This window comes from Natator depressus, chromosome 8, assembly GCF_965152275.1.
Source record: "Natator depressus isolate rNatDep1 chromosome 8, rNatDep2.hap1, whole genome shotgun sequence".
NCBI classification, from domain to species: domain Eukaryota; kingdom Metazoa; phylum Chordata; order Testudines; family Cheloniidae; genus Natator; species Natator depressus.
The window spans coordinates 12,076,120-12,101,566 of record NC_134241.1 but is presented as its reverse complement, the minus strand read 5'-3'; the positions used below and the strand labels follow the sequence as shown (position 1 = coordinate 12,101,566).

General features: G+C 38.0%; 1 protein-coding gene across 3 annotated transcripts in view; it reads left to right on the top strand.

Annotated features, from left to right (window-relative positions):
- DDX46 (DEAD-box helicase 46) overlaps window positions 1-25,355 on the top strand; it is a 36,661-nt gene extending 11,306 nt beyond the window's left edge. For 2 of the 3 annotated variants that reach the window (XM_074960429.1, XM_074960428.1), the window contains exons 6-23: window positions 131-282; window positions 609-722; window positions 2,093-2,258; window positions 2,769-2,889; window positions 3,254-3,429; window positions 4,477-4,598; window positions 5,540-5,618; window positions 7,604-7,686; window positions 9,122-9,286; window positions 13,774-13,936; window positions 14,594-14,787; window positions 17,029-17,166; window positions 17,800-17,949; window positions 18,924-19,121; window positions 20,575-20,793; window positions 22,106-22,250; window positions 22,995-23,068; window positions 23,860-25,355. In XM_074960429.1, coding sequence (XP_074816530.1) covers window positions 131-282; window positions 609-722; window positions 2,093-2,258; window positions 2,769-2,889; window positions 3,254-3,429; window positions 4,477-4,598; window positions 5,540-5,618; window positions 7,604-7,686; window positions 9,122-9,286; window positions 13,774-13,936; window positions 14,594-14,787; window positions 17,029-17,166; window positions 17,800-17,949; window positions 18,924-19,121; window positions 20,575-20,793; window positions 22,106-22,250; window positions 22,995-23,068; window positions 23,860-23,907 — 2,507 coding nt within the window. In that variant the 3' untranslated portion in view covers window positions 23,908-25,355. The remainder of the gene's footprint in view (window positions 1-130; window positions 283-608; window positions 723-2,092; window positions 2,259-2,768; window positions 2,890-3,253; window positions 3,430-4,476; window positions 4,599-5,539; window positions 5,619-7,603; window positions 7,687-9,121; window positions 9,287-13,773; window positions 13,937-14,593; window positions 14,788-17,028; window positions 17,167-17,799; window positions 17,950-18,923; window positions 19,122-20,574; window positions 20,794-22,105; window positions 22,251-22,994; window positions 23,069-23,859) is intronic. The other variant, XM_074960430.1, reaches the window with a different exon arrangement.
- The last annotated feature ends 92 nt before the right edge of the window (window positions 25,356-25,447 follow it).

The window sequence follows — 25,447 nt, the reverse complement described above, 5'->3', positions numbered from 1 at the left end:
ATGCGCTTTGTAAACATTTTTCAGGGTTCTGTACAACTGCATTATACTAAATGCAGGAAAAAGAAGGATTTTGGAATTCATAAGCACAAACGTTTTTCATTTAAACAAAAATATTTCTCTGTCATACTAGATGACGAGGAGGAGACTGCAGAAGGGGAAAAAGAAGCAGAGGAGATTGAAGATGAAGAATTAGATCCACTGGATGCTTATATGGAAGAAGTTAAAGAAGAGGTCAAGAAGTTTAATATGAGAAGTGTGAAAGGTGGAGGTGGGAGTGAAAAGGTAAAAAATTAAGATTGTCTTTATCTTTTTTTTAAGTAGTGTTAGCATTTTAATATAGGAAAAATGATATTGAAGAACACATTTTAAGAGGGAAATGATGCAAACAGACAAGAAAGAGGTTAGACTACATGTAATGCCTACCTGTCTGTAACCTTTTATCTCCCCAAATCAGCTGTTTGATATTAACCCTGATGAAATCTCATCTCAGGAAGTGGGAGCAAAGCCACTATACTGTGCTCAGGAGTATACAGAATTTGTACATTCTGCATAGTGCGTTTCCATGCTCTCTGAGGTAGTATAATGGTTTTCCTTAACTGTTTTATTAGAAATCTGGGCCGACTGTTACCAAAGTAGTAACCGTGGTGACAACCAAAAAGGCAGCTGCGGAATCAGAAAAGAAGAAAGGGGAGCTCATGGAGAATGACCAAGATGCAATGGAGGTAACTGAAAAGTCTTAGGTGTTTATTGTGGAAATGGGCTGTTCGTTTTTCTTGCAAAAAGAGGCCATGATTCAGCAAAGTACTAAAGCGCACAAGTAGCCCTGTTGGCTTCAGTGGCACTACTTACATGCTAAATGTTTGGCATTTGCTTATGTACGTTGTTGAATCATGGCCAAAATAGAGCTGACACAGATTAATTTAAAAAACACCGCAGCTCGCATGGTTTTGTATAAGGACAACATGGTATTAATGAAAGCTAAATTAATGGATCAAGTTGTTTAGGTTGATAACGTCTTAATATAATTGAGTTGATGTGTGGATGTCTAAACTTGGTGCACATGCAATTTATATACAGTTGTTGAAATTATGTATTCAGTGATGGCAGTTTTGCATGTGAATGACCAGTTGAACATCTAAGTGGTCATTTATGTATGTAGCTGCTGAGCCCACATATTCAGTCACAATAATTACATGTCCATTTGCATATGTTTAATTATAAAAATCTGGGTCTTACGTTTATAGTTAAATTATCTTCACACTTTTAAAGTGCCTTTAATTTGAGGATCTCAAAATACTTCACAAACATTAATGAGTTAAGTATCTCTGCTCCCAGGGAGGTAGATATTTTCCTTTTACAAATTGAGAAACAGGAGCAAAGAGGTTTGATTTTTGCCCAAAGTCACACAGCAAGTGTGGCAAAGACAGAAATACAATGCCTGTCTTCTGACTCCCAGTCGTGTGCTTCTAACTATTAGGTAGCACTCCAAACTCAACTAATAAACTTGTCTTACACTGACTGTATGTAATAAATATGCAATGTTGATACTCTGCAGGGGGGCTTGCATAGCCTCCCTGCACAATTATTGGGTCCAAGCTTATCAGAGCAATTCATCCTGTGTCCAAACTACTCACATAACACTCAAGAGAAAAGGGATATCAAGCGATTATCATATAAGGTGCTGTGGTTTTTAGGCCTTAAATAGGTTTTAAATCTCTCAGCTCTGCACTGGCAATTGAATAGGCTGGATAAGTTCCATTGCATGAGAATCTTTTTTTCCTGAATCACTGTTGATTAGTTCTAGATGGCAAGTGCTCTCCGGATGTCAGTTAAGATTGGTGAAAACAATGTGGGAGCTGGAGAAAAGGTCGGGCGTGGTGAGAGGGGAAGTTGCCAAAAGAATGAATGTGTGTAAAACTAGGGAGATCCTTGAAGCTTAAAGTAATTCTCCCTCTTATAGATGGTTTTGGTGCAGTGTAGGAAGAGATAAATGTCCCCACTCAATAATGTTCCATTACTATGTCAGTGAAAAATCAAACCCTTGAAGAGGGTTTTTGTCACTGAGTATATTTTTGATTTATTATCTGTACAGTATTCGTCAGAAGAGGAGGAAGTTGATCTTCAGACTGCCCTGACAGGCTATCAGACCAAACAGAGGAAGCTGTTGGAACCAGTGGATCATGGAAAGATAGAATATGAGCCCTTCAGGAAAAACTTCTATGTTGAAGTTCCAGAGTTGGCTAAAATGACCCTAGATGGTAATGGCAAATAAAAATTAATTTTGTAAGGTAGTTTTAATGGAAGAAAATGCCTGTCAAATTTAGATATGCACGACACCAGTGGAGTTCTTTAGGTCTTATCCTTTGGACATAAAGCCAAAATTCTGTGGACCGTCGAAAAGGGACGTACATATAATTTGAGTCATTGACATAAAGCAGCAACCCTATTAGTTACAGAGGGGAATTGGAGCGTGTAAGGGAATTTTCTTGGTGCAACTTGACAGGCCGGAGGTGGGGGAGGGAGACTGAATCACCCCATCAGTGAGTATTATTGATGTACTGTTACTTTCCATTTAGTTATACTTGTGACCTGCTCACTGAAAGTTTTTCACTACACTTTCTACATACTCAGCATCTGTGTCTGTAGCTAGCTAAAATCTGTTGCATCATGTTCGGAGACAGTACATTTCAAGTAGACTTTGAATAAGAAAGCAGAGAAACACTTAAAGTTTGATTGATTGTGTATTAATCCATAGTGTGTTTTTTCAGAGGTAAATGTATACAGGCTGGAAATGGAGGGAATTGTAGTCAAGGGAAAAGGCTGCCCGAAGCCAATCAAAACCTGGGTACAGTGTGGTATTTCCATGAAGATTCTTAGTTCCCTTAAGAAGTAAGTGAACGATTTATGAACCGAAATATCGGTTGTTTCCATTGTGTCCTTGTGTTGTTAGACTGTGGAGTGTTCAGGCCAGGATACTTATTTGTTTTACATATTCTCATTGTATGGCACCATGTATACCAACCATCTAGATTAAGGTGTTCACTCAGGATTGCTCTTCTGGGCAATTATAAACTGTTCTTCCCCACTAATTACATAACACACATTTCTCCACTCTGTATTTGTTGTGCTGTATTTTTGCATGGAACTAAAGCTTCCACTCAAGTAGAATATGTAAATCTTTTCATCAGGATTATGTCCAATTTATGAGAAATCCTTTTTTGCTCCTGACAGTACTTGTTTTTCTTTCTTTGAGACATGGCTATGAAAAGCCCACTCCCATCCAAACTCAGGCTATACCAGCAATTATGAGTGGACGTGACTTGATTGGCATTGCTAAAACAGGAAGTGGAAAGACCATTGCATTTCTGTTGCCTATGTTCAGACACATCATGGATCAGAGGTCATTAGAAGAAGGAGAAGGTCCAATAGGTACAAATCTTTGTTTTCAGATATTGACCGATTGAAATTTATCCCTTTTTTTTGTTTTTTTTTTAAAGTCTTGGATACCATAATTTAAACATCTGTGGTGATTTTGATTTTTCTAGTGAACTGTGTTTAAATGCACTAGTTGTGGCTAGGATATATCGTGATGATAGAACTCTGTGCGTGGTATAAATTCCCTCTATCAATGTGTAACTTCGGGGCTGATCTCCCCTTGCCAGAAGGTAGAATGAGCTCTGGGATGATGCCACAGAACCTACCACAAACATTTCTTCTGGCACAGCTCTGTTTTTAAGCTCTGATTCGGCAAATAGATTAATTGTACATCTGTTTCATGTACATTGAGGGATTTTTTTTTTTTGATTAATATATCTCTTTATATAGAACTACTTGTTAGGAAGAATGAAAGGGAAGTTTGCACCCTTTGATTTTTTCATTGGAAATTGGCACAGGGCTGATATGTGATTTTAACAGTCAGGTCTTAAATGAGTAAGAGGACTTACACTGAAGTACAGAATTCTCAATTTGTTTTGCCAGATATTTCTTTATATGCTTCTATAAGGTTTGCAGAGGGGCCTTCAGTTCCTCTCTTGGAGTGTTGGAGGAACATGTATTTCATGACTGTACGTCAACCCTGAGAGGCTTTTTTCTTAAAGTGAGCACTGAAGGTTCTGCCAGCACAATGAGCCACAAAAATGTATTTTGCTGTATGGTTTGTACTTGAGGAACATTTGCATTTCCACTCAACTACACATTTCCATATGCTTGAAAGGAGGAATTTATCATTTATTCTACTTTCAGTGTGTTGTTGGAACTATGGTCAAGTTTATTTTTTAGTTCCAGGGCAGCCTCAGCTACTGTAGATCTCTTGAAATAATGGTTTTTAAATGAACAGATAATAATTTATACAGTACAGTTTTATTAGTCTAAAAGAGATGGTTTAAACTTCACCATAAAGGTTCGATTTTTGCCATGTAAAGGATCAGCGTCTCCTAAATTTTTTGTGGTTACCATTTTAATATCTTTGTTTTTTAGCTGTCATCATGACCCCGACTCGAGAGTTGGCTTTACAAATTACCAAGGAATGTAAGAAGTTCTCAAAGACACTTGGGTTTAGAGTTGTCTGTGTCTATGGAGGAACAGGAATCAGTGAACAGGTACACTTAAAGCATATTTTGTTTATCAGAAATCTCAGAACATCTGTTATTTACCAGCCTTGCTTGGTGGGTGTTTTCCCATAAATCCAATATTAGTTCTGAACTCTCATTTTTGCTTTTCTCTATGTGTTGGAGATTTGGTAGCAATTAAGTTTCTTTTAAAAGCCTGCTTTTGACTTCCCCTCAGTACTACCTTTGCACATGCACACAAGCATATATGTTGCCAGAAGTCAGTCAGTCTGTTTGAAGTTTCTCATGTATGGCCCATGTGTCTGACAATATTTTTTTTTTAATATAGTTTGGTGGTAATTAAGCAAAGCTTTTGTGGGATATGATAGTTTGAAATAAGGATTTCCTGTTTCCAAAAAGTTTAACTGTTTTGATATCTCCTATCTCAAAAAAGAAGGCCGAGGAACTCTTTTAGTTTGATTTGTCTTTAACGAGTAATGCTTTTTGACTATTTTCATAAAGCTTGATGGATTAACTTTGAAGTTATGCAGTGTTTGTTAACCAATGGAAACTACAGAGTTTATAAATTCCATAACCATTTGTGATAGAACTTAATATATTCACAGCTGTGGAGATATTTTAAGATCCCTACAGGAATTGCCATAATATGTAGGGTTTGTTATAATATACAGATGAACGCTAAGTTGTGTAGGAATCCTAGCCCTTTCGTGTGCTCTGCTCCAGATTGTAGCAACTCCAGGTCTTCATAAATCATTGTTTGTTTTTTAAAAAGTAATTTCCAAACACTAAGGAAATTGCCAAACAAAATCTTGAAATAAATAATCAGTATTCTACCAATGTTGTTGTAACTTATAGTTAAACATGAATGGTTAATCACAGTGACTGAAAAAATTGCATAAATCATTCAATCTCTGATATCCATAAAAACTTCAAATGGTTTGTTAAATTTAATTTATTGTTTTTAAAATCAGATTGCTGAACTAAAAAGAGGTGCTGAAATTATTGTTTGCACACCTGGACGTATGATTGATATGTTAGCAGCTAATAATGGTGAGTAGAAACTTCATTCCTTTAGAGATATTTTTATATATTTATTTTGTAATTCTAATTAACAAATTCAGGAAATCATGTTTTTTTTTATAAAATGTCTTCTGGTATTTATTTACATCTCTTGAAGCTGTGATATCTATTTGTGGCATTTCAGAAAGTACAGCAATGAAAATGGCTCTGTTCAATTATTAGCTTCATTTTTGAAGGACAGGCATTGTAACATGCTTGAAGAATTTCTACGAGTTTATATGTGCAGTCAGTTTATAACTCTGTACTCCAGAGTTATGTACTCTGTACATTTCTGGTACTCTTGGGTGGTTTAGGGCTTGTCTACATGGCAAGTTACTTTGCAGCAAGCTAGACTGGGAATCTACACTTCACCAACTTGCTGTGCCGTAATGTCCCATGTGGCATTGCTGTCGCTCACTGAAATCCTAAAGGCTTTCTATGCTTTCAAGTACTAGTAAGTCAAGCTGCTCTCATTTTCGGTGTGCTGTAGCAGTACTCACAGGGAATGTTACTGTTCAGCAAGCTGGTGTACTGTGGATTCACAACCTAGCTTGCTGCGGATTAACTTGCCATGTAGACAAGCGTGTAGATAAAGGAAGGCTTACTTATGTAGTGCTTGCTTATTTTGACTTTCCATTGCCCAATAACTGATCTTCAGCATTAGCACAACTTAACAGCAGTTCACTTTTGCATAAAAGAGACTTAGCTGTACAGAAGACTTTGCCTTTATCTGTTGCTAAAAACCAAAAATTGTTACCTGAATGACCTTCTATTTAAAATGTTTGAAAAATTAAAACTAGTGTCTTCCCAGATCAAATACCTGGGTAGGTTAAAATGAGATACTGCAGCTTTAAGAGGCTTTGGCTTACTGTAATCATTGCATGCTTGTTAGACAACGTTTGATTATTAAAATATTCCACATCAAACCACTAATAAACTGTTGACATTATTTAACTTCTGTGGAAAAAGTTCCTTCAAGACTTATAGAACTGGGCTTCCAAGACTTAAACCGTCAAAGGTAGGTACATTAATGCTGTTCCCAAATAATTTTGCAGAGTTATTATTTGGGGATGCAAATATTAACATGTTAAATATGTAGATTTTTAAGAAATATTTTTTTATCACTATTATTGCTTGAAATCCAATGTATTCTTCTGTCAACATCTTTTAAAGATAACGTTATTTAATTCACCTTTTTTTTTTTTCCCATCTCTCAATGTTTTTATATTCACTCTTTAAGGGGTGCCTTTTTCTGCTGCTTGGGAAGGCTAGTAACTTGTTTATCCATGACCATTTCAAAATGAGATATGTGTACAGATGTACAACTTTTTGCTTGCTTTGATTTCACTTGTACCAAAGGCTGGGGTTCTTGTTACTTTTTATCTTGGTGGGTTTAATAGACAGGTTTTAATATGTATATGTTTGTTGGTTACACTTTATTATTCTATTAGCAATTAATTACTACTATCCTCAAATCATTATTTCTAAATCCAATGAGGCATTGCAGGGTATAATATAGAGGGAAATTTTGTGAGGCTTCATCAGTTAGAACTGGAACTTTGCCTTCCACACATGCGCTGTAATCTCTAATATGTTTTTTCCTAGGTGGCGCTGTCAGATAATGGCTGATGTGGCTCGTTGCTTCATCTCAGTCTTAGTTTTATGATGTGTTTTGGCGAGGGCTGTTTTCTGAATTTTACAGGTTCTTCTGGCCCTATGATGGTACGCACGAGAAGAGTTTGACAAAATAAAGGGCCTTGTGCATCCTTACACATTTGCCAGAATGTATATGTCGTTAGAACAAGAAATTTAAAACACATATGCTGAATTCCTTAAAACAAAAAAACCCACCCTAATTTATTTTGTTTGTTAGAAGCTAGTCAGAATACTTAACATTTTACGTAAAATTACTCCTGAGGGGAAAGAGACTTCTGTATGATATTGATTCCTCTTTTTTTCTCTCTCCTTTTTCATAGGTCGGGTGACAAACCTTCGCAGAGTTACATATGTTGTACTGGATGAAGCAGACCGAATGTTTGACATGGGTTTTGAACCTCAGGTAATGAATGGCACAGTGGATTTTAAGTTTTGACTGTAGTGGTGAAGGAGAGATGGCAATGGAAGTGACTTTAGGACATACTAGACTTCAGCACATGGTTCTTTCTTAAAGGATTTGGCTGGGCACAGGTAAAGAGGGGGAGGACTAATTGGATTAAACCTACATATTATCAATGCTGTCATATGATGAGACTTCCAACCCCTGGTCAGCAAGGCGTGCTGGTTTTGGATGACAGTTTGTAAGCTGACTGAGTTTTTGCATTGATCATGGTTAGGGCTCTGTGCCTGTCACAGAGGTTGTAGAAGTCACGGATTCCATGACTTTCATCAACCTCCATGATTTCTGTAGCGGCCAGTGTGGATGACCCCAGGACTGCCAAAGCAGATGGCTCTGGAGCCAGCTGCTTAGGCGTGCCCAGAAACAGTCACACGGGCTGCTGCTGGAGCAGCCCTGGGGCCAGCTGCACTGGCTGCTTCTCTGGCAGCTAGCTCCGGGCAGCTGGCCCTGGGGACTGCCTGAGCAGCGGCCAGTGCAGCTGGCCCAGGGACCACCTGAGCAGTGGTCTTGAGGGTGGCCGGAGCAGCCGGTGTTTGCTGGCCTCTGGCAGATGGTGCTGCTGCTGGCCCCGCCCCCTACCTGTGAGCAGCGCCTGCCTCCCCTTCCCCAAGATTCAGTCAAGGGTATTTTTAGTAAAAGTCATGGACAGGTCACAGGCTGTGAATTTTTGTTTGTTGCCTGTGACCTGTCCATGACTCTTACTAAAAATACCCATGACTAAATCGTAGCCTTAATCATGGCATACTTTAGGGTTACCCAGTAACCTCTTGTCTATGTCAGAAAGCATGTGTGGTTTTCCCCCAATAAATATATTTCTATATATTTGTTGATTTAGAGACCTGAAATGGGCTGTTGAACCCCTCTGGAGCCCCATAGCTGGCTGGGGATTATTCCCTCAGAGCAGGCATTTTGTAAGGCTGTTGCCCGCTGCCTTAGAGGCTCCATTATCTCCTTGGATAAGCCCTGGAAATGACAGGACTATAGCAATACAGTGAATCTCAGTGGTGAGGCCCCCATTCACGGGCAGCTTGAGGCTTCTAGGTTATGCCAAGGGACATTTATTCCTCCAGAGTTGGGAAGGCCACCACCCTTGTTCCCCTGGAGTGTGAAGTTTGTGTTGTGCCTCAAAGCAGCACTACAACATCCCACCCTTTTCCTTTTCTGTAGTGGTTCTACTGAGTCCAGCAATTTCTGCTGCTTTTCCAGTAAGCGTGCACAGACTCCAGAAGATAAAACTTGCAAAATTATATTTATATTCCGTGCAAAGCTGTTACTCCTTAGTTTTTAAACTGACAGGCAAGCGTGAAGTCTTGTGAAGTCCATTACGTCTTGTGTAGAACACTTTTTAGTATTAACTGTAATTTTACTCTTCAACCAGGTCATGCGCATTGTAGACAACATCAGACCTGATCGTCAGACAGTCATGTTCTCTGCCACCTTCCCCAGAGCTATGGAGGCATTAGCTCGCCGAATTCTGAATAAGCCAATTGAGGTACAAGTTGGGGGCAGGAGTGTTGTCTGTTCTGATGTGGAACAAGAAGTGGTGAGTATTGCATGGCTGCATCTTTTTTATCTTTTTGTTTCATTAGTGATAAGACATTTCTGGAAGAATATTTAATACTGAATGCAAAACCATATATTAAAGGCTATTTTACTTCTGGATATTTTTATGGGCTTAAACCATTAAAAATACCTTCTAATACTTTCACTCAATGAAGTAGTAAATAATTTGTTAACAACAATGATCTGAGACACTGACTTGAAAAAGTAATCGGTTTTACTTGACTTACCTTGGAATTGATTGGAAAGGACAGCATATTATTGATAAAATTATGTCAGTAAATAAGATTATTTTCCCCCTTGCATGTATGCCCAAGGGATACAACTTGTTTGTTTGGTGTAATGAGTTGTGGGAGATACAGAAGGTTTCCAGAAACGTTTGCTAGTACTTAAAGAAAACGGCACCTATTTTGGCTAGCTCAGCAGCATGAAAGTTCTCACGAGGCAAGCAGTCCTCCCGTGGGTAAAATGTTAAATGTATATGGTCAGTTACAGTTAAGAAGTGGCATTTCTGAGCTGCCATCCTAGTTAATGTGACATTAGATTATATGGAAGTTCAGAAATGGCAACTGTAATGAAGAATGTTTTTTAAAAGTATATGTTCCACAGTTTGTTCATTGTACAAGTGCTTCTTACCTTGTGAATTTTTAGACTGTTGGTCTTAGCAGATGGTGCAGTTGTTTCTTTAAATTTTCAAACATCCTACTGATCTGGTAATATCTTATGGTTTGTCAGTTAAATCCTAGTATAATGGTATTTTTCTTCAAACAAAGGTATTGCTTAAAGGGGTTTAAAAGGAATTGCTACATTAAAGTGTGTTTTTATTTGTGGCCTTTCTTGTTTTTATGCTTTCAAAAGTTTTTATAATGGAATGCTTAAATCCAAATGTTTATTATCCTGACCTATCTCTGATGGCCACATTCTCTGAATGTGAAAACAATTGCCTTGCCGAATAATTGCAGCCCAAATCAATGGATAACTATGAAGTTATATTTGTAGTCATTTTGGCTTGCCAAATAGTCACTTTGCTGCGCTACTCTATGGTGTCTTCTTTCATGTGCCATTTTTCATTAGAACATTACTATTTCTGTAGCAATGTATAAGGTATATTAGTGAGTACTAATGCAGTTACGTGGCAAAAAGCTTGGTGAATGCAGAGTTCAAATTGCCTAGTGATAGAACGTCAAACTCAGCACAATTGAAACCTCTGAAAACCAGGAAATAGAGTTAAGTAGATGCCCGCTTAGCCTTAGCTCTGCACCCCTGGAGCTAGCAATAGCCACTGGGAATTGTCAGCATGCCCTTCAGCTGTAATCCCTGCATTATGTGTAGCTGTATTGAATAGTGGAGGAAGAAACTGGGGCAGCTTGTGTGCTATCAGAAGAAAGAGGTGCATGTGTACCTTGAAGTTTTAGTCTACATCATTGCAATATGAAATTGTGTAGGTTGTGCCAGTAACCGGGCCCTGGGGTCTTCTTGCTGTGGGTATTGTCAACAGGGAGATGGGACAGGAGAGCAGTCTGTGGATTTAATGATTAGGTAGGGGAAAGTATAGGTTTAGGTGGTATCTTGTGTGCAAGTGTGAAGGAGTTGTAAAAGGGTCTGAAGTGGCTGTTAAATTTTACAAATGTAGTAGTCTGTCGGTGGAATAGACTCCGTGTAAGGGACGTGCAGTTTGTACCTGTCCATTATGGGGGGGAGGGGAGTGTGTGTGTTGTGGGGCATTGCTCAGAGAGCAGAGTTAAGACTGAGTGGGTGTGACCGGGGTCCCTGTGGGGGCCAGCTGTGGGCACTCAATTAGAGTGAACTGCAAAGAATGGGGCAGACAAACCCCCAAAAGCTGGTGGATGTTCCAGTACTTAGCTTTACCAAGCTAGCATAAAACAGCTTCTTTATTACCTTACTGGTTACTCAGAAGTCCAAACAACACAGTTCCCTTAAAGTGATCTAGCCTCAGGCCTCCATCCAGGTACCTAGGTCAAATATGATGATTCCTGAAAATCTTATTTCATCATGTAAAAGAAAAGGTTCTACCAATCCCAAAGGATCGGACACATTACCTGCCAGGTTATTGAATATTCCAGATCTTACCCAAATACACACTACAGCCAATTCTTATTAATTAAACTAAAATTTATTAAAAAATGAGAGAATGGTTAAAAGATCAATATGCATACAGACATGAGTTCAGTTAATTGAGGTTTAGATTCATAGCAGAGTTGGTGGGCTTTGTAGTTGCAAAGAATTCCTTCAGAATTCAGTTAATAGGTTATAGTCCAATGTCCAAATATCATATTCAGGGTGCACCAGCATAACTGGGAACCCAGTCTTGTGACTCAAACTTCCCCTGATGAAGCTTAAGCGGATCTGAGATGACAGAATCAGGACCCAAGGATTTTTTTATACAATTTCATGTCCTCTTTGACAAGTTGGGAGTTTCTCCAGGAACAAAAGGTAATTAAGATGACTTTGAAGGAGGTCCATCACCAGTACTTAGCTATAGAATTAACATAAGGCAATTTGCTTGTTCCTCCACCATTCACAGTATATTTCAAAGAGAGGTGAATACCAAGATGTCCCGTTTTTACAATTTATTTAAATGCTAGGATGTTCTTTTGATCTCTGAATTATCATAATACAGCATAGATAGGGACTGTTGATTACACTGTGTACTCTACTCAGGCATATGTAAAAACACAAGCATTATCTCCCCACATGTCTTTTGAGGGCTATTTTATTTTGCAGGATGTTTAACCCTTTCTGGCCATGCGTCACAGGGTGTTTACCATAACTCTATATTTCCTGGTTTGAGTTTGCTGACTTAGATATTCTGGCAGGGCACAAGCTATTACCAGACAACCGTAACTCTCCATTAATGAAGCATTTTGCCATTTAATTTCTAGGTTTTTTTTAAACAGAAAGAAAAATGTTTGTTGGTAGGAGTTAATGGTCAGTTAGTCCTCACCTACGTTTGCAGCTGATATGCTGCTGTGAGTAGGTAATATTCTTACCCCATGTCTACACTAGCACTTATGTTGGCAAAACTTTTGTCGCTCAGGGGTGTGGGGGGAAAAAAAAAACAACAAAAAAACCCTTGAGTGACATAAATTTGCCGGAATAAGTCCTCATGTGCACAGCATTGTGTCATCGGGAGACACTCTCCTGGTGACATAGCTGCCACCACTCATTTTGCTCGTTTTGTTATGTCAATGGGAGAGCTTTCTCCTGTTGGCATAACTCAACTACATGAGCAGTCTTACAGCGGTACAGCTGTGCCACTGTAAACTTGTAAGTGTCGATGTGGCCTTAGGATGTGTCTTCATTGTAGACAATAACTACAGCGATGGGAGAACCCTTCCTATAGTTAATCCATTTTCCTGAGAGGCGATAGCTAGATTGACAGTATTTTTCCGTCAATCTAGTGCTACCCGTACCAGAGGTTAGGTTGGCATAGCTACGTCTCACAGAGGAGTGGAGTTTTCACACCATTGAGATGTAGCTATGCTGATATAAGTTTTTAGTGACCATCCCCTACCTTTTTATACAGTGCTGTTCATCAGTAGATCTCAAAGAACTTTACATCATTTTCCCCTTTTACAGATGGGAAACTGAGTCACAGAGAGGTGAAGTGACTCCCCAAGGTCACCCAGTAGGCAGAGCTAGGGAAAGCCCCCATCCAGTGGTCTTTCCACTAGGACACATGATTGATACGTGATTCCTAAGTGCTCCTCCCGTACACTTTGTTATAAGGAAATGGGGATAATGGTGGTGCTGTGAAATGTTTGCAATGTGTAGTTTTTTGTGTTTTTTGTTTTTTTTTAACAGGTCAGGTAAGAGAGAAATTTCATCCACGGGTTATGTCCAAAAACCTTGACTGTTTTATTACTGGCATGTCTTTATTTCCGTCTTCACCACCTGCCACACCATTCCCCACAACATCTAGCTCCCCACCAACAGTTCCAGCTCTCCCTCCCCTACTCATCCCTTTAGAAATCATAAACATGTAAGAAGTTGCTCCTTTCTGTCTCCTGCCCTGTGCTGCTGTGTACACACATCACAGCCAGCAGCTTAATGGAGGGCTGCACACTACCTTGGTTATGTAGCCTGAGCTTCACACTTAGGTGAGCCCCTCACTCCTACTACCCACCACCAGCTGGGACTCCTGACCCTGCTTCAGCTAGGCTTCCCCAGCCATGCCCCATGCTGCTCTGCTATAATTAAACACATGTGCACCCCCCCTCCCCTTTGCGGATAGTAATGTCACTAGTTTCTTTACTAGGTTTTGACCAGCTTAGCTCACTGTCCGCTTTAATACTCCCACTTCTCTCTGTAGATGCAACACAAAGAAAATCCAGCTTCTGTTCACAGTATTCGTATAATCAAAGCCCAGTAAAAGGAGTTAAGAGTTTGTGATGCCCATAATCCAGTGGAAGGTGCAATGTCTCTTTGTTTGTTCTGTTTGCTTTTCAGATCGTGATAGAAGAAGAGAACAAGTTCTTGAAGTTACTTGAGCTTCTGGGACATTATCAAGAGAAAGGATCAGTCATCATATTTGTCGATAAACAGGAACATGCTGACGGGTTGCTGAAAGATTTAATGAGAGCCTCTTATCCCTGCATGTCACTTCATGGAGGTAGTGTGCAATCTTAAGGGCTTACATTATTTTAAACTAGAATAATAGGATTGGGTAATTTTAAAGAAATGTTTTAATTTTTTCCATACAATACCATTATAGACCTTGGAATATTTTCTCCCTCGCCACTGTGGTCTTTCATTTGAGAGACCTATATTTTTCTCTGTTTGAATGAAACTGAAATTGATATGGTGTTTTTAACCTATAAAATGCCATAACATGGCAAAATCTCTCTTTATGCAGGAGGATTATGAACTGGTCTGGCAGTAACACATCTCTGAGAACAGTAGTAGTTCATTGCTATTGCAGACCAGTAGGGGGAGTATGAAATGGGTTTTTGTAGAGTCCACAAAACTGTTGGCTGTTAGGTTTCCATCACCTACTTTCTTAAATTACTACTGCATGGCAGAGAAATCAATCTAGAACACAGAGTGGAGCATAAATAACTTTGCTCAGGCTACTGTAGTGCAGAAACTAAATGGTTTATTGTTCTGGAGTTAATTGAATTTTGTGTTAGGTTTTGGCATTTTAAATGATTGAGGGTTCCCTGATCCTGTGTAAAGATGGTTTTTATTATTCAGAATCAAAAGAAAATAAATGCATGAAATTAAATCACACAGTGTTTAAAAATGAACTATTTTGTGTGGCTCCTTGCAGGTATTGATCAATATGACAGAGACAGCATAATTAATGATTTTAAGAACGGAGTATGCAAACTTCTTGTGGCCACATCTGTAGCAGCACGAGGCCTGGATGTAAAGCAACTAATGCTGGTAGTCAATTACAGCTGTCCCAACCATTATGAAGATTACGTGCACAGAGCAGGCCGAACTGGACGAGCTGGCAACAAAGTATGTACACGTAATTATTTGTTCTTCTTAACTGTGTTTAGAACCCTGCCCTGTTTGTTTAATATAGTTATCCAAAACAGGGATTGGGAGAAGAGAATGTTTCTTTGGTATTCGATGAGAAGGGATCCTAGGGCCAGGCACTACAGTAATACAAATATTAATAAATAATAATAAATGAACGCTGTGAGGTTTTTAGAGACATCAAGAGTAAGGCAGTGGTCTAAATTTTAAAACTCAGCTTCCTGTTCTGAACCAAATTTGTGGGGCACTTAGGAAATGCTTACTGGAGTAAGGCTTCCCCATGAGTTTGGCTCTGTTGCTGAACATTTGATACTGCTCATGCTTGGCAATGTGCATGAGTGACCTCGGAAGATTTCATGTTCCAAACTTACAACCATGACCAGACTTAAATAAAAAGCTTTAGATTTCATTGTGAATGGTTGAATTATTGCATCACTTTACATGCTAAGCACACGAGTTAATTCTAGGGCTGTCAAGCAATTAATCATACGATTAAAAAAATCATGATTAAACAATAATAGAATACCATTTATTTAAATATTTTTTCATGTTTTCTACGTTTTCAAATATATTGATTTCAATAACACAGAATACAAGGTGTACAGTGCTCCCTTTATATTTTTGATTACAAGTATTTGCACTGTAAATAAACAAAAGAAATAGTATTTTTCAATTCACCTAATACAAGTACTGTAGTGCAATCTCTTTATCATGAAAGTTGAACTTACAAATGTAGAATTATGTACAAAAAAAACTGCACTCAACAATAAAACATTGTAAAATTTTAGCGCCTGTAAGTCCACTCAGTCCTACTTCTTGTTCAGCCAATCGCTCAGACAAACAAGTTTGTTTACATTTGCAGGAGATAATGCTGCCCACTTCTTGTTTACAGTGTCACCTGAAAGTGAGAACGGGCGTTCGCATGGCACTGTTATAGCTGGAATCACAAAATATTTACGTGCCAGATGCACTAAAGTTTCATATGTCCCTTCATGCTTCAACCACCATTCCAGAGGACATGCGTCCATGCTGCTGATGGGTTTTTCTCGATAACAATACAAAGCAGTACGGACCAACACATGTTCATTTTCATTATCTGAGTCAGATGTCCCCAGCAGAAGGTTGATTTTTTTGGTGGTTTGGATTCTGGAGTTTCTGCATCAGTGTTGCTCTCTTAAGACTTCTGAACGCATGCTCCACACCTCATCCCTCTCATATTTTGGAAGGCACTTCAGATTCTTTATCCTTGGGTCGAGTGCTGTAGCTATCTTTAGAAATCTCAGATTGGTACCTTCTTTGTATTTTGTCAAGTCTGCAGTGAAAGTGTTCTTAAAATGAACAACATGTGCTGGGGCATCATCTGAGACTGCTATAACAGGAAATATATGGCCGAATGCGGGTAAAACAGAGCAGGGGACATACAGTTCTCCTTCAAGGAGTTCAGTCACAAATTTAATTAACACATTTATTTTTTAAATGAGCGTCATCAGCATGGAAGCATCCTCTGGAATGGTGGCCAAAGTATGAAGGGGCATACAAATGTTTAGCATATCTGGCACGTAAATACCTTGCAATGATGGCTACAAAAATGCCATGCAAATGACTGTTCTCACTTTCTGGTGACGTTGTAAATAAGAAAAGGGCAGCATTATCTCCTGTAAATGTAAACAAACTTGTTTGTCTTAGCGATTGGCTGAGCAAGAAATAGGACTGAGTGGACTTGTAGGACATTGTTTTGTTTTTGAGTACAGTTATGGAACAAAAAACCCTACATTTGTAAGTTGCACTTTCATCACAAAGAGATTGCACTACAGTACTTGTAGGAGGTGAATTGAAAAATATTGTTGTATCATTTTTACAGTGCAAATATTTATAATATCCACTTTTATTTCAATTACAGAATAGAATATATGTGAAAATATAGGGAAAAAAATCCAAAATATTAATACATTTCAATTGATATTCTATTGTTTAAAAAAATTAAATGCAATTAATCGCAGTTTTAATTGCACTGTTAATCACGTGAGTTAACCGCAATTAATCAACAGCCCTAGTTAGCTCATATTCCTCTTTAAAAGGAAGTTTAATAAAATATGCAGTTTTACTTTTATGTAGTTTAACAGCACTACCTGTGCTACAATGCTTCAGTAGAAAGAGGTCATGGGTCTTAATGGATTATTAATACTGATTAAATTCACGTTTTTTATTAAAATTCAATAGGGATTTGCATTCACTTTCATTACTGAAGATCAAGCACGGTATGCTGGTGATATAATTAAGGCTTTGGAATTGTCAGGGAAACCAATTCCTGCTGAGCTGGAGAAGCTCTGGAGTGACTTCAAAGATCAACAGAAGGCTGTAAGTAACCTTTTTCTTTCTTCATGTGTTTGTGCTTTTGCTACTTTGCACATAACTCTACACACATAAGTAATCGCACTCACTTCATTGGGGCTACTCATGTGAGGTCAAAAAGGTGTTAAATGTTTGCAGGATTGGAGTCTGAAGTGTTTTCAAGACTCTTCTTGTGAATTTGATGTTATAACGATGTGTATGTGAGCTGTCTTGAGACCTTATTTTTTCAGAAATCATATAAAAGACAACGAGGGTGCTGTAGTATTTATATTTTATTGGTCACACCATCACACTATTTGAGCACATGGTTCAAAAATTGAATATAATGTGTTTCTTGTCTGCCAAAGAGAAAATTCTGTTATCTCAGGGAATATTTCAGTTTATACAATTATATTACTCAAAAGATTTGTTTACATCTACTTAGTTGATATAAAATAGCTGTTAAACTTTTCATTTGTAAAATAGTTGTTTCAAGGTTTGAAAAGCCTGATAAATGTCCTAATTTTGTCTTGATTTTTTTTTTCATTTAACATCATTATCAGTTAGATAAATAGTCTATATTCACAATTGTTCTGGAAGTGTCTTTTAAAACTTTTAGTGTTTGAAGTGACATTTTAAAATAAACATTCCTGTTTATAGGAGGGGAAAACTATTAAAAAGAGCAGCGGATTCTCTGGCAAAGGATTCAAGTTTGATGAAACAGAACACGCTTTGGCTAATGAGCGAAAGAAACTACAAAAAGCTGCTCTTGGCCTGCAGGATTCAGATGATGAGGATACTGCTCTTGATGTAAGCGTTAAGGGGGGAAAAAGTGTTTTTGTTTTTTTGGTTTGGGTTTTTTTTTTTAAGGGATTTCACTGTATTCACTAAAATAACCCATACAGGTACAACTCTAATAAATTGCAGAATGCATGGATTTCTGCTATTCCACACACCCCTCTAACTTACTAGATACCTCTTGTGTGTAAATCTGTATGTAATGTATGAGTGCATAGACCTCATAAGGAGTTAAAAATCTGCCATTTGTCACTTACTGGTATTTTATAAATAAGATAAATATGGCTATTATTCCATTCAAAAGGGCACAAGCAGTTTTTCACCTTTGCAAAGTTAATCATCTTGCACAAAATAAAATAGTCACACTCATTCACAATAGTCTTGTAGTATAGTGATGGAAAGAAATATATAGCAGCTTTTCCCATTTCTAAATCCATATTAGGTACCTTTCCTTAATATTTGCTACCTTTTCCATGATCTGGAAAATTACTCTGACTACTGGTACAAGGGCTGTAGAAGAACTGCTGGAAATCCTCCCTCACAAACCAGCTCTGTAGCCTTCACAATGTGAACACTGCCCTCCTGTGTCTCCCGCAGCTGAAGGGTGAGATTTGTGTACAGAACTTGGTGCATCAGTTTGCACTTAAATGGCACTTCCTATGTGAGAATCTCAAAGTGCTTAACCTTAATTAGTGTGAAACTGATGGACTCAGTATAAATCCCTTGTTAAAGGTAGAAAGTAAATCTGTGGCACGGCCAGAAATAGTTCTCCAGTCTCCTGATGCCCAGTCTGTTTCCTGACCAAAAGATCATCCTTCCTCACTGTAGCACTGTAGTTTTGTGCAGGCTCTGTCAACGTTTATTGTTGCAAGATTCAAAATTTATTTTTTGAAAAATAAAGCAAATGTACACGGATGTTTTCTTACCATATGTGGACAAGAATTGCATAATGCTAAATGTACTGATATCCTTGTTCTATTCTTTAGATTGATGAACAAATTGAGAGCATGTTCAATTCAAAAAAAAGAGTGAAAGACATGGCAGCACCGGGAACATCTAATGTTCCTACACCAACAGCTGGTAATGCAGAAAAACTGGAAATTGCCAAAAGACTAGCTTTAAGAATTAATGCTCAGAAGAATCTTGGAGCAGAGGCACAAGTATTGGTCCCTTTTCACTTTAAGGTCACCCTCTCTACCAAGCAACAATTTTTTACTAAATGTTTAATAGAATGTATTTTTGTTTTACAGCCATGTTAACGTATTGTTCTATTTAGCTTTCTTATTCGGTACTTAATGGTAAATCATATGAGTCTTTGACTATCTGATTTTGTAACCTTTTTGATGTGACAAAATGCATTAGCACAAAAACTGGAACCCTTGATCTGCTTTGACACAAAGGGTTAATTATAGCTAATTTTACCAGTAGTGACTAACAGATTTGTTAACATTATTAGAATTACAAAATATCTATGTCTGCTGAAGTATGTAATATACAATACGTTTTCTCTTGGTTGTAGAACTCTGTAATTTAATTTAAAATGTATATGAATTTTAGTAGCATTTTGCAGAAGATGGGTTGTTAGTTTTTGAAGTTTCCACCTTTGGAATCAACATAGTCACCATGAACCTTTGATTCTTAGGGGGGGAACTAAAGAGGAAGAGGAAATTTTAATCCAAATCTAACTTCCTAGTTAACAGCAGTCAACTCACTCCTGCTATAAAGCATTAATAATGTTCATCTGAAAGTTTAAGCTTTTTAGGATATATTGCTGTGAAAGTTATTATGTATAAGATAGCTTCTTGTTTAGTGTTGGGGGATTTCAGTTCACAATGTATAATGTCTTGGATGAACTAAAGTAGTGGTTCTCGATCAGGGGTACACCTACTCCTGGGGGTATGCAGAGGTCTTCCCGGGGTTACATCAGCTCATCTAGATATTTGTCTAGTTTTACAACAGGCTACATAAAAACACTAGTGAAGTCAGTACAAACTAAAATTTCATACAGAAAATGACTTGTTTATACTGCTCTATAAACTATACACTGAAATGTAAGTACAATATTTATATTCCAATTGATTTATGTTATAATTATATGGTAAAAACGAGAAAGCAAGCAGGTTTTCAGTAAGTGTGCTGTGGCATTTTTTTTATTTCTGTGTCTGATTTTGGTAAGCAAGTAGTTTTTAAGTGAAGTAAAACTTGTGGGTATGCAAGACAAATCAGACTCCTGAAAGGGGTACAATCGCCTGGAAAGGTTGAGACCCACTGAACTAAAGAACAGAGTATATTGTCAGAGCAGTCCTTGTGCACTGCCGAGTTTTGATTTCCATCACAGGAAGGAGTGTATGCTCCTTTTCCTAGCTTGGTAATTGGACTAGAAGTATATGGGATGACGTAAAATTACGTTTTGTTTTGCTGACGGCAGTCTGGAATGTCCATAGCATTTAGAGTAGAAAATGTAGCAAAGCTTTTTTTTTTTTGGGGGGGGGGGGGGATTGGGAAGAGTGTTGAAACTGCCTACATGGGCATTTATTATGTGTAGAAATGTAATGAAACTCTGGTGCTGAAAAGGCCAGGTTTGTATGGTGCTGCCTCTGGATACTTTGTAATGAATGTAGACTTGTTTTATTACAGGATGTGATGCAGCAGGCTACAAATGCTATCTTGAGAGGAGGCACAATTCAGGCTCCTACTGTATCTGCCAAAACTATTGCAGAGCAACTGGCTGAAAAGATAAATGCCAAGCTCAATTATGTGCCCATAGAAAAACAAGAGGAAGAAAAACAGGAGGGAGGACAAAGTGAATCATTTAAGAGATACGAGGAGGAATTAGAGATCAATGACTTCCCACAGGCAAGCATCATTTTTTTTTCTTTAATCATATTTTAATTCCAGTCACTTAACACAGTGCTTTACTGCAGACTCTTTGTACAAGTTTTTAATGTGTTTGTTCCAACAGAGAGGTTTTGTCTGTGTCTCAGATCTTTATCAGCTGTATCCAATAAAGCTCCGTGACATTAGCTCAGCTGTGTAATCTGCACCATGTAAGAGATGCATAATCTTTCAGACACATTCTAAGACTGTTCCTTACCACATGAAAATGTGAAGCTCTGCCCTTGATCCAGTCAGCATCTAAATCTTACTGCATTTTCCTATGTAATATTGAAAAGATCTGGCCTTTCTTCTTTGGCCACACTACCATAATTCTGGTCCAGACCCATATGTCTTGATTATTACATCTCTTCTTAAACTAAGATTATTAGGGGAGATTTTCAGGGGCATAAAAAGTAGTTAGGCACCTAACTCAGTCAATGGGAATTAAGTGCATAACTGCCATTTATGCTTCTAAAAAATCTCCACTGTAAGCCTTTTGGAACAGGGACTGTCTTTTGCTCTCTGTCTGTACGTTGTCTAACACAATGGGGCCCTGACCAGTCATTGGACTTCTTGGTGCTATTCTAATACAAATAAGAGTAATCGCCTGACTAGTAGAATTAGTGAGAGAGATGCGAGTTTGCTCTTTCCTGCCAGCTCTTCCTAATGCAAGTACAGTGTAAATGTTTAGTATAATTGCATGAGTTTTCTCAATGGGACTCAAACTGCATGCACATAACCACAGTATGGGCTATATCCTAGCCCTGAGTTTGTTCTTCATATGCCCCTACCTTTGTACACTAGATCATGGTAGGTGATACACAAGATAGCAGTTTGTCTCATTCTTGAAAAGAATTTGGAACAGTGTGTCTTAGCAGTTATTTCTGTTGAAATCTCAGTGTCCAAGTGAATGAAGTACTCTTTCTCACACTTCAGTCTTTGAGCTTCTAAACTTCCCACAGAGTGAAATGGAAACACTGGCAAGCTCTTTCCAGTGGTCCCGTACATCCATCATTCTCTTTCCTCCACCTTTCTTCTTCTTCTTTCCCTGAAGTAAGGGGTAGCAGTGCTAATGTATTTTATAGCATACGTTTGTTTGGACGTGGGTGCTCATTTTTTTAAAAGAACTGATTAAAACCCATTTGCCCTGGAACACATTTCTGTTTAAATAGCTCTCACCATATAATTTTGTTGTTACATTTTCTGTCTAGAATGTCAGCTAACCCTCTGGTTCCTCTTTTATAAAATGTCTTTCTCGCTGCTCCTCTTCCTACACCTTTTTCTTGTGCAGACTGCTAGGTGGAAGGTTACCTCCAAGGAAGCTCTGCAGAGAATCAGTGAATATTCTGAAGCTGCCATTACAATCAGAGGAACGTATTTCCCTCCAGGCAAAGAACCCAAGGAAGGAGAACGAAAAATTTACTTGGCTATAGAGAGTAAGTACGACAGATATTTAAATTAAAAAAAAAATGTCCCCAGTACAGTGTGAAACTTGACATGAGAATCCTTGTGGTAGTAACCATAATCATTATTGTAGTAACCTTTGGGTCCTCACTCCAGACCATTGTTGGTTATGGAAATGTGGGCACCCAGGGAAGCCACTCATTTGTCTCGATAGTTTTTGCCAGTTGGATCATGGTGATGTGAAGACCTCTCGGGACCTACATCCTACCCAGAGTAAAGGTGCTTGCTTACATGGTGGCTGTATATGAAAATATTCAAAAAAAGAATAACAAGAATTCACTTGGTGCTAAAAAATGAGAGGAAACGGAGCGACCTTATTTGAGTTGCCATGGAGAAGAGACAAAATGGTGCTGTTATGCAGCAGCACTGAGCAGGGATCATACCTGTTCAAATCTATTGTCTGCAACCTATGGCCCAATTAATCTTACGTTTACTCTGGCATGCTCTATTGCTGATGTGAGTTTGTCTGCAAAGTAACCTGTTGTTTTAGGTGTTTGTGGGTAGTGTGAAATGTGACTCGAAATTTTAAGTATGTCCTTTGTTTAAAAAAACAAACCGGCCCTGGTAATAAACACTAGTAGAGAGTTCAACTGCAAACTATTAAAATGTGTTTGGCAACCTATACGGTGCTACTAGAAGTAACTTGCAGTTTTACTCTTTCGGCGTTGTGTGTGGAAAAGATTCTAATATTTTGTTTCTTCCTGTTCTGTCTCCAGGTGCCAATGAACTGGCTGTGCAGAAAGCAAAGGCAGAAATCACGAGGCTTATAAAAGAAGAACTTATCAGACTGGTAAGTGAAATACAGTATACTGTATTTCAGAAGAATGTGCTTGGCTTTTTAAAGCTTTACAAGTACATGTTTCAGAAAGTTTATACCAGTGCTAGAGCATAAATCTTTATTAATATCTGGGACAGGAAGCTGCAGATCTAAAATATGCTGTACTGGCGACAGCAAAGAAAATACATTTCTCTGTTCTATGGGTCAACCCAGGCTCATAGGTATTCTATGCAGACAAAAGACATCAACAGAATTTTGTGACTTCACTTTAAGGGCTAGTTCTTACCTCACAAAACAGTTCATTTCCTGGCTTTAGCTCCATCAGGCAGAGCTGGGCATGTAACAGATTGGTTTTTAACTTCTCTTGTTTTTAGTTGTTTGTACTGTGTTGAGGTTAGTTGCTCCATGCAGCATGCCAGGAGCAGTAGTCTTCTGTATTTAGAGTTATCTTGCTCCTCGTTTTCAAATCAGGATTGCCTTGGGAGATTGGAATTCTGAATTCTTCAGAAGCACAGGCCTTGGCTTTTTGTGGAGCAACCTACAATAATATTGCGTTAGACTCAGGCAGAACTGCTGGTAGCAGACACTTGTCAACCCAGCTGCTCGTGGGTTCCATTGCTCTTGTGCCTTTATTGATCTAGCTTTGCTCTGTTTTTAAAATTGCTGAACTCTACGTAAAAATTCCTTCCAACTGTCAAAGAAAGGGTTATTGTGGAGCAATTCTAATACTGAATGATTCAGCTGCTCACTTGTCTGTTTTCAACTAGTGCTGTGATTGACTTATTTTTCCTCTTTAATTGCAGCAAAACTCATACCAACCAACCAACAAAGGAAGATACAAAGTTCTGTAAATATTTGGAGTAACCTGTCTGCCAGCGGCTGGTGTCTGACACTTCGTGGTTTCTGTTGTCTTTGGTGTTCACACTGCTTATTGTAAATTAAGATATTTTTATTTTTTCCTTGCTGACATTTTAACACAAAATTGATATTTGCTGAGACAGCTCATTCTCTTCACTAAGGTTAGCAGTCTTAAAGCAGACCAGCTTTGTCAGGGCATGATGTAATTGAAAAGTATAGTTTATATAGTTTTTTTCACTGTAAAACTACTGAATAAAACAGATTTTAATTTTCCTGACATTCTGATATAATGTAAATTAAATTATTTTGGCTTTGCTTTGGAATTTGTTAGGGTGTACTTACAACTTCATATTTTAGGGGTAGTTCACACCTTTTAAGTTTATTGTGGAGTAGTAAAACAGCCAATATAAGAGCAGAATTTTCCTCCCTAATCTGTAGCATCTCTGTGACCTATTCCATATGCATTCCCTCTGCAAAACCCCCACTGATGTCAGTGAGAGCCCTGTGCTGATCAGAGTTTAGAATTTTGTCCTAGAACAATTAGGGTTTAGTTTTACAAATATCCCTCCCTTCCCCCCCATCCTTTTTTACTTTATCATTTGGGGAATAGAATAGTTAAATCTTTGGGTTTCTTGTAAAATGAGACATTCTGTAGTACAAAAATGGCTTTCAGATTTTCTCTAAATGTCAGCATTTTAGGATTTGATTTTGTTCCCATTTTTCAACCTTTAGTAAATAAAATAAATAAATCTCAGCAAAAGAGAGAAACCACTTTTGTAATCAAGCATAAAGTTTGACACATTTTTATAGTGTTATATATACATTTAATGTGATTCTTTCAGGATGACTGTTCTTATACTATTAGAGAATGGCTTTCGACAAAAAATTAGCTTTGTAGGTCGGCTCCACAAACGACCCTTATTGCAGTGGTGGAACGTGAACGCTTCCTGGGAGTCAACTTTTTTGAACCCACTTCTCCCTCATCCCCAGAAGTCATTAACATTGTTACTGTCAAGATTTAATTTTTTTAACCTCTTGTCTTATCTGTAACCAAAGTGACAGATTGTTGAGTCATTCTAGCAGCTGAAAAAGCTTTCAAGAAGATGAAAACTTACAAGGCTTTTTGTAGAAAGCTTTCCTGACCTGACATCGTGGAGGAAAAATATATACTTTTTAAAATAGCTATGTGTATGTACTGCTTTAACCCTAGTGAAGAACAAATCAAATACTTGCATCATGGTTATAAATTCATTTTTTCCAAAAATCAAATATTTTGAAGTCCACTCCAGTTTTGAGATACTAATACATTTGTAGATGTAGAAAAAGAGAAAACCGCCCATATCCACTAAGCACTATACATTTACTCTGCCAGGAACAACCTTAATACGATACCTAAGAAAGTTTAAAAAAAAAAAAAAACACAAACACTAAACAAAACCAAACACCTGAATTGAGCCAGAAGTAGCATATAAGAAAATCTTCTCAAAGTTCAAACAAAACCTCAGATATTTTCAAAATCAGATTCCCTTTAAA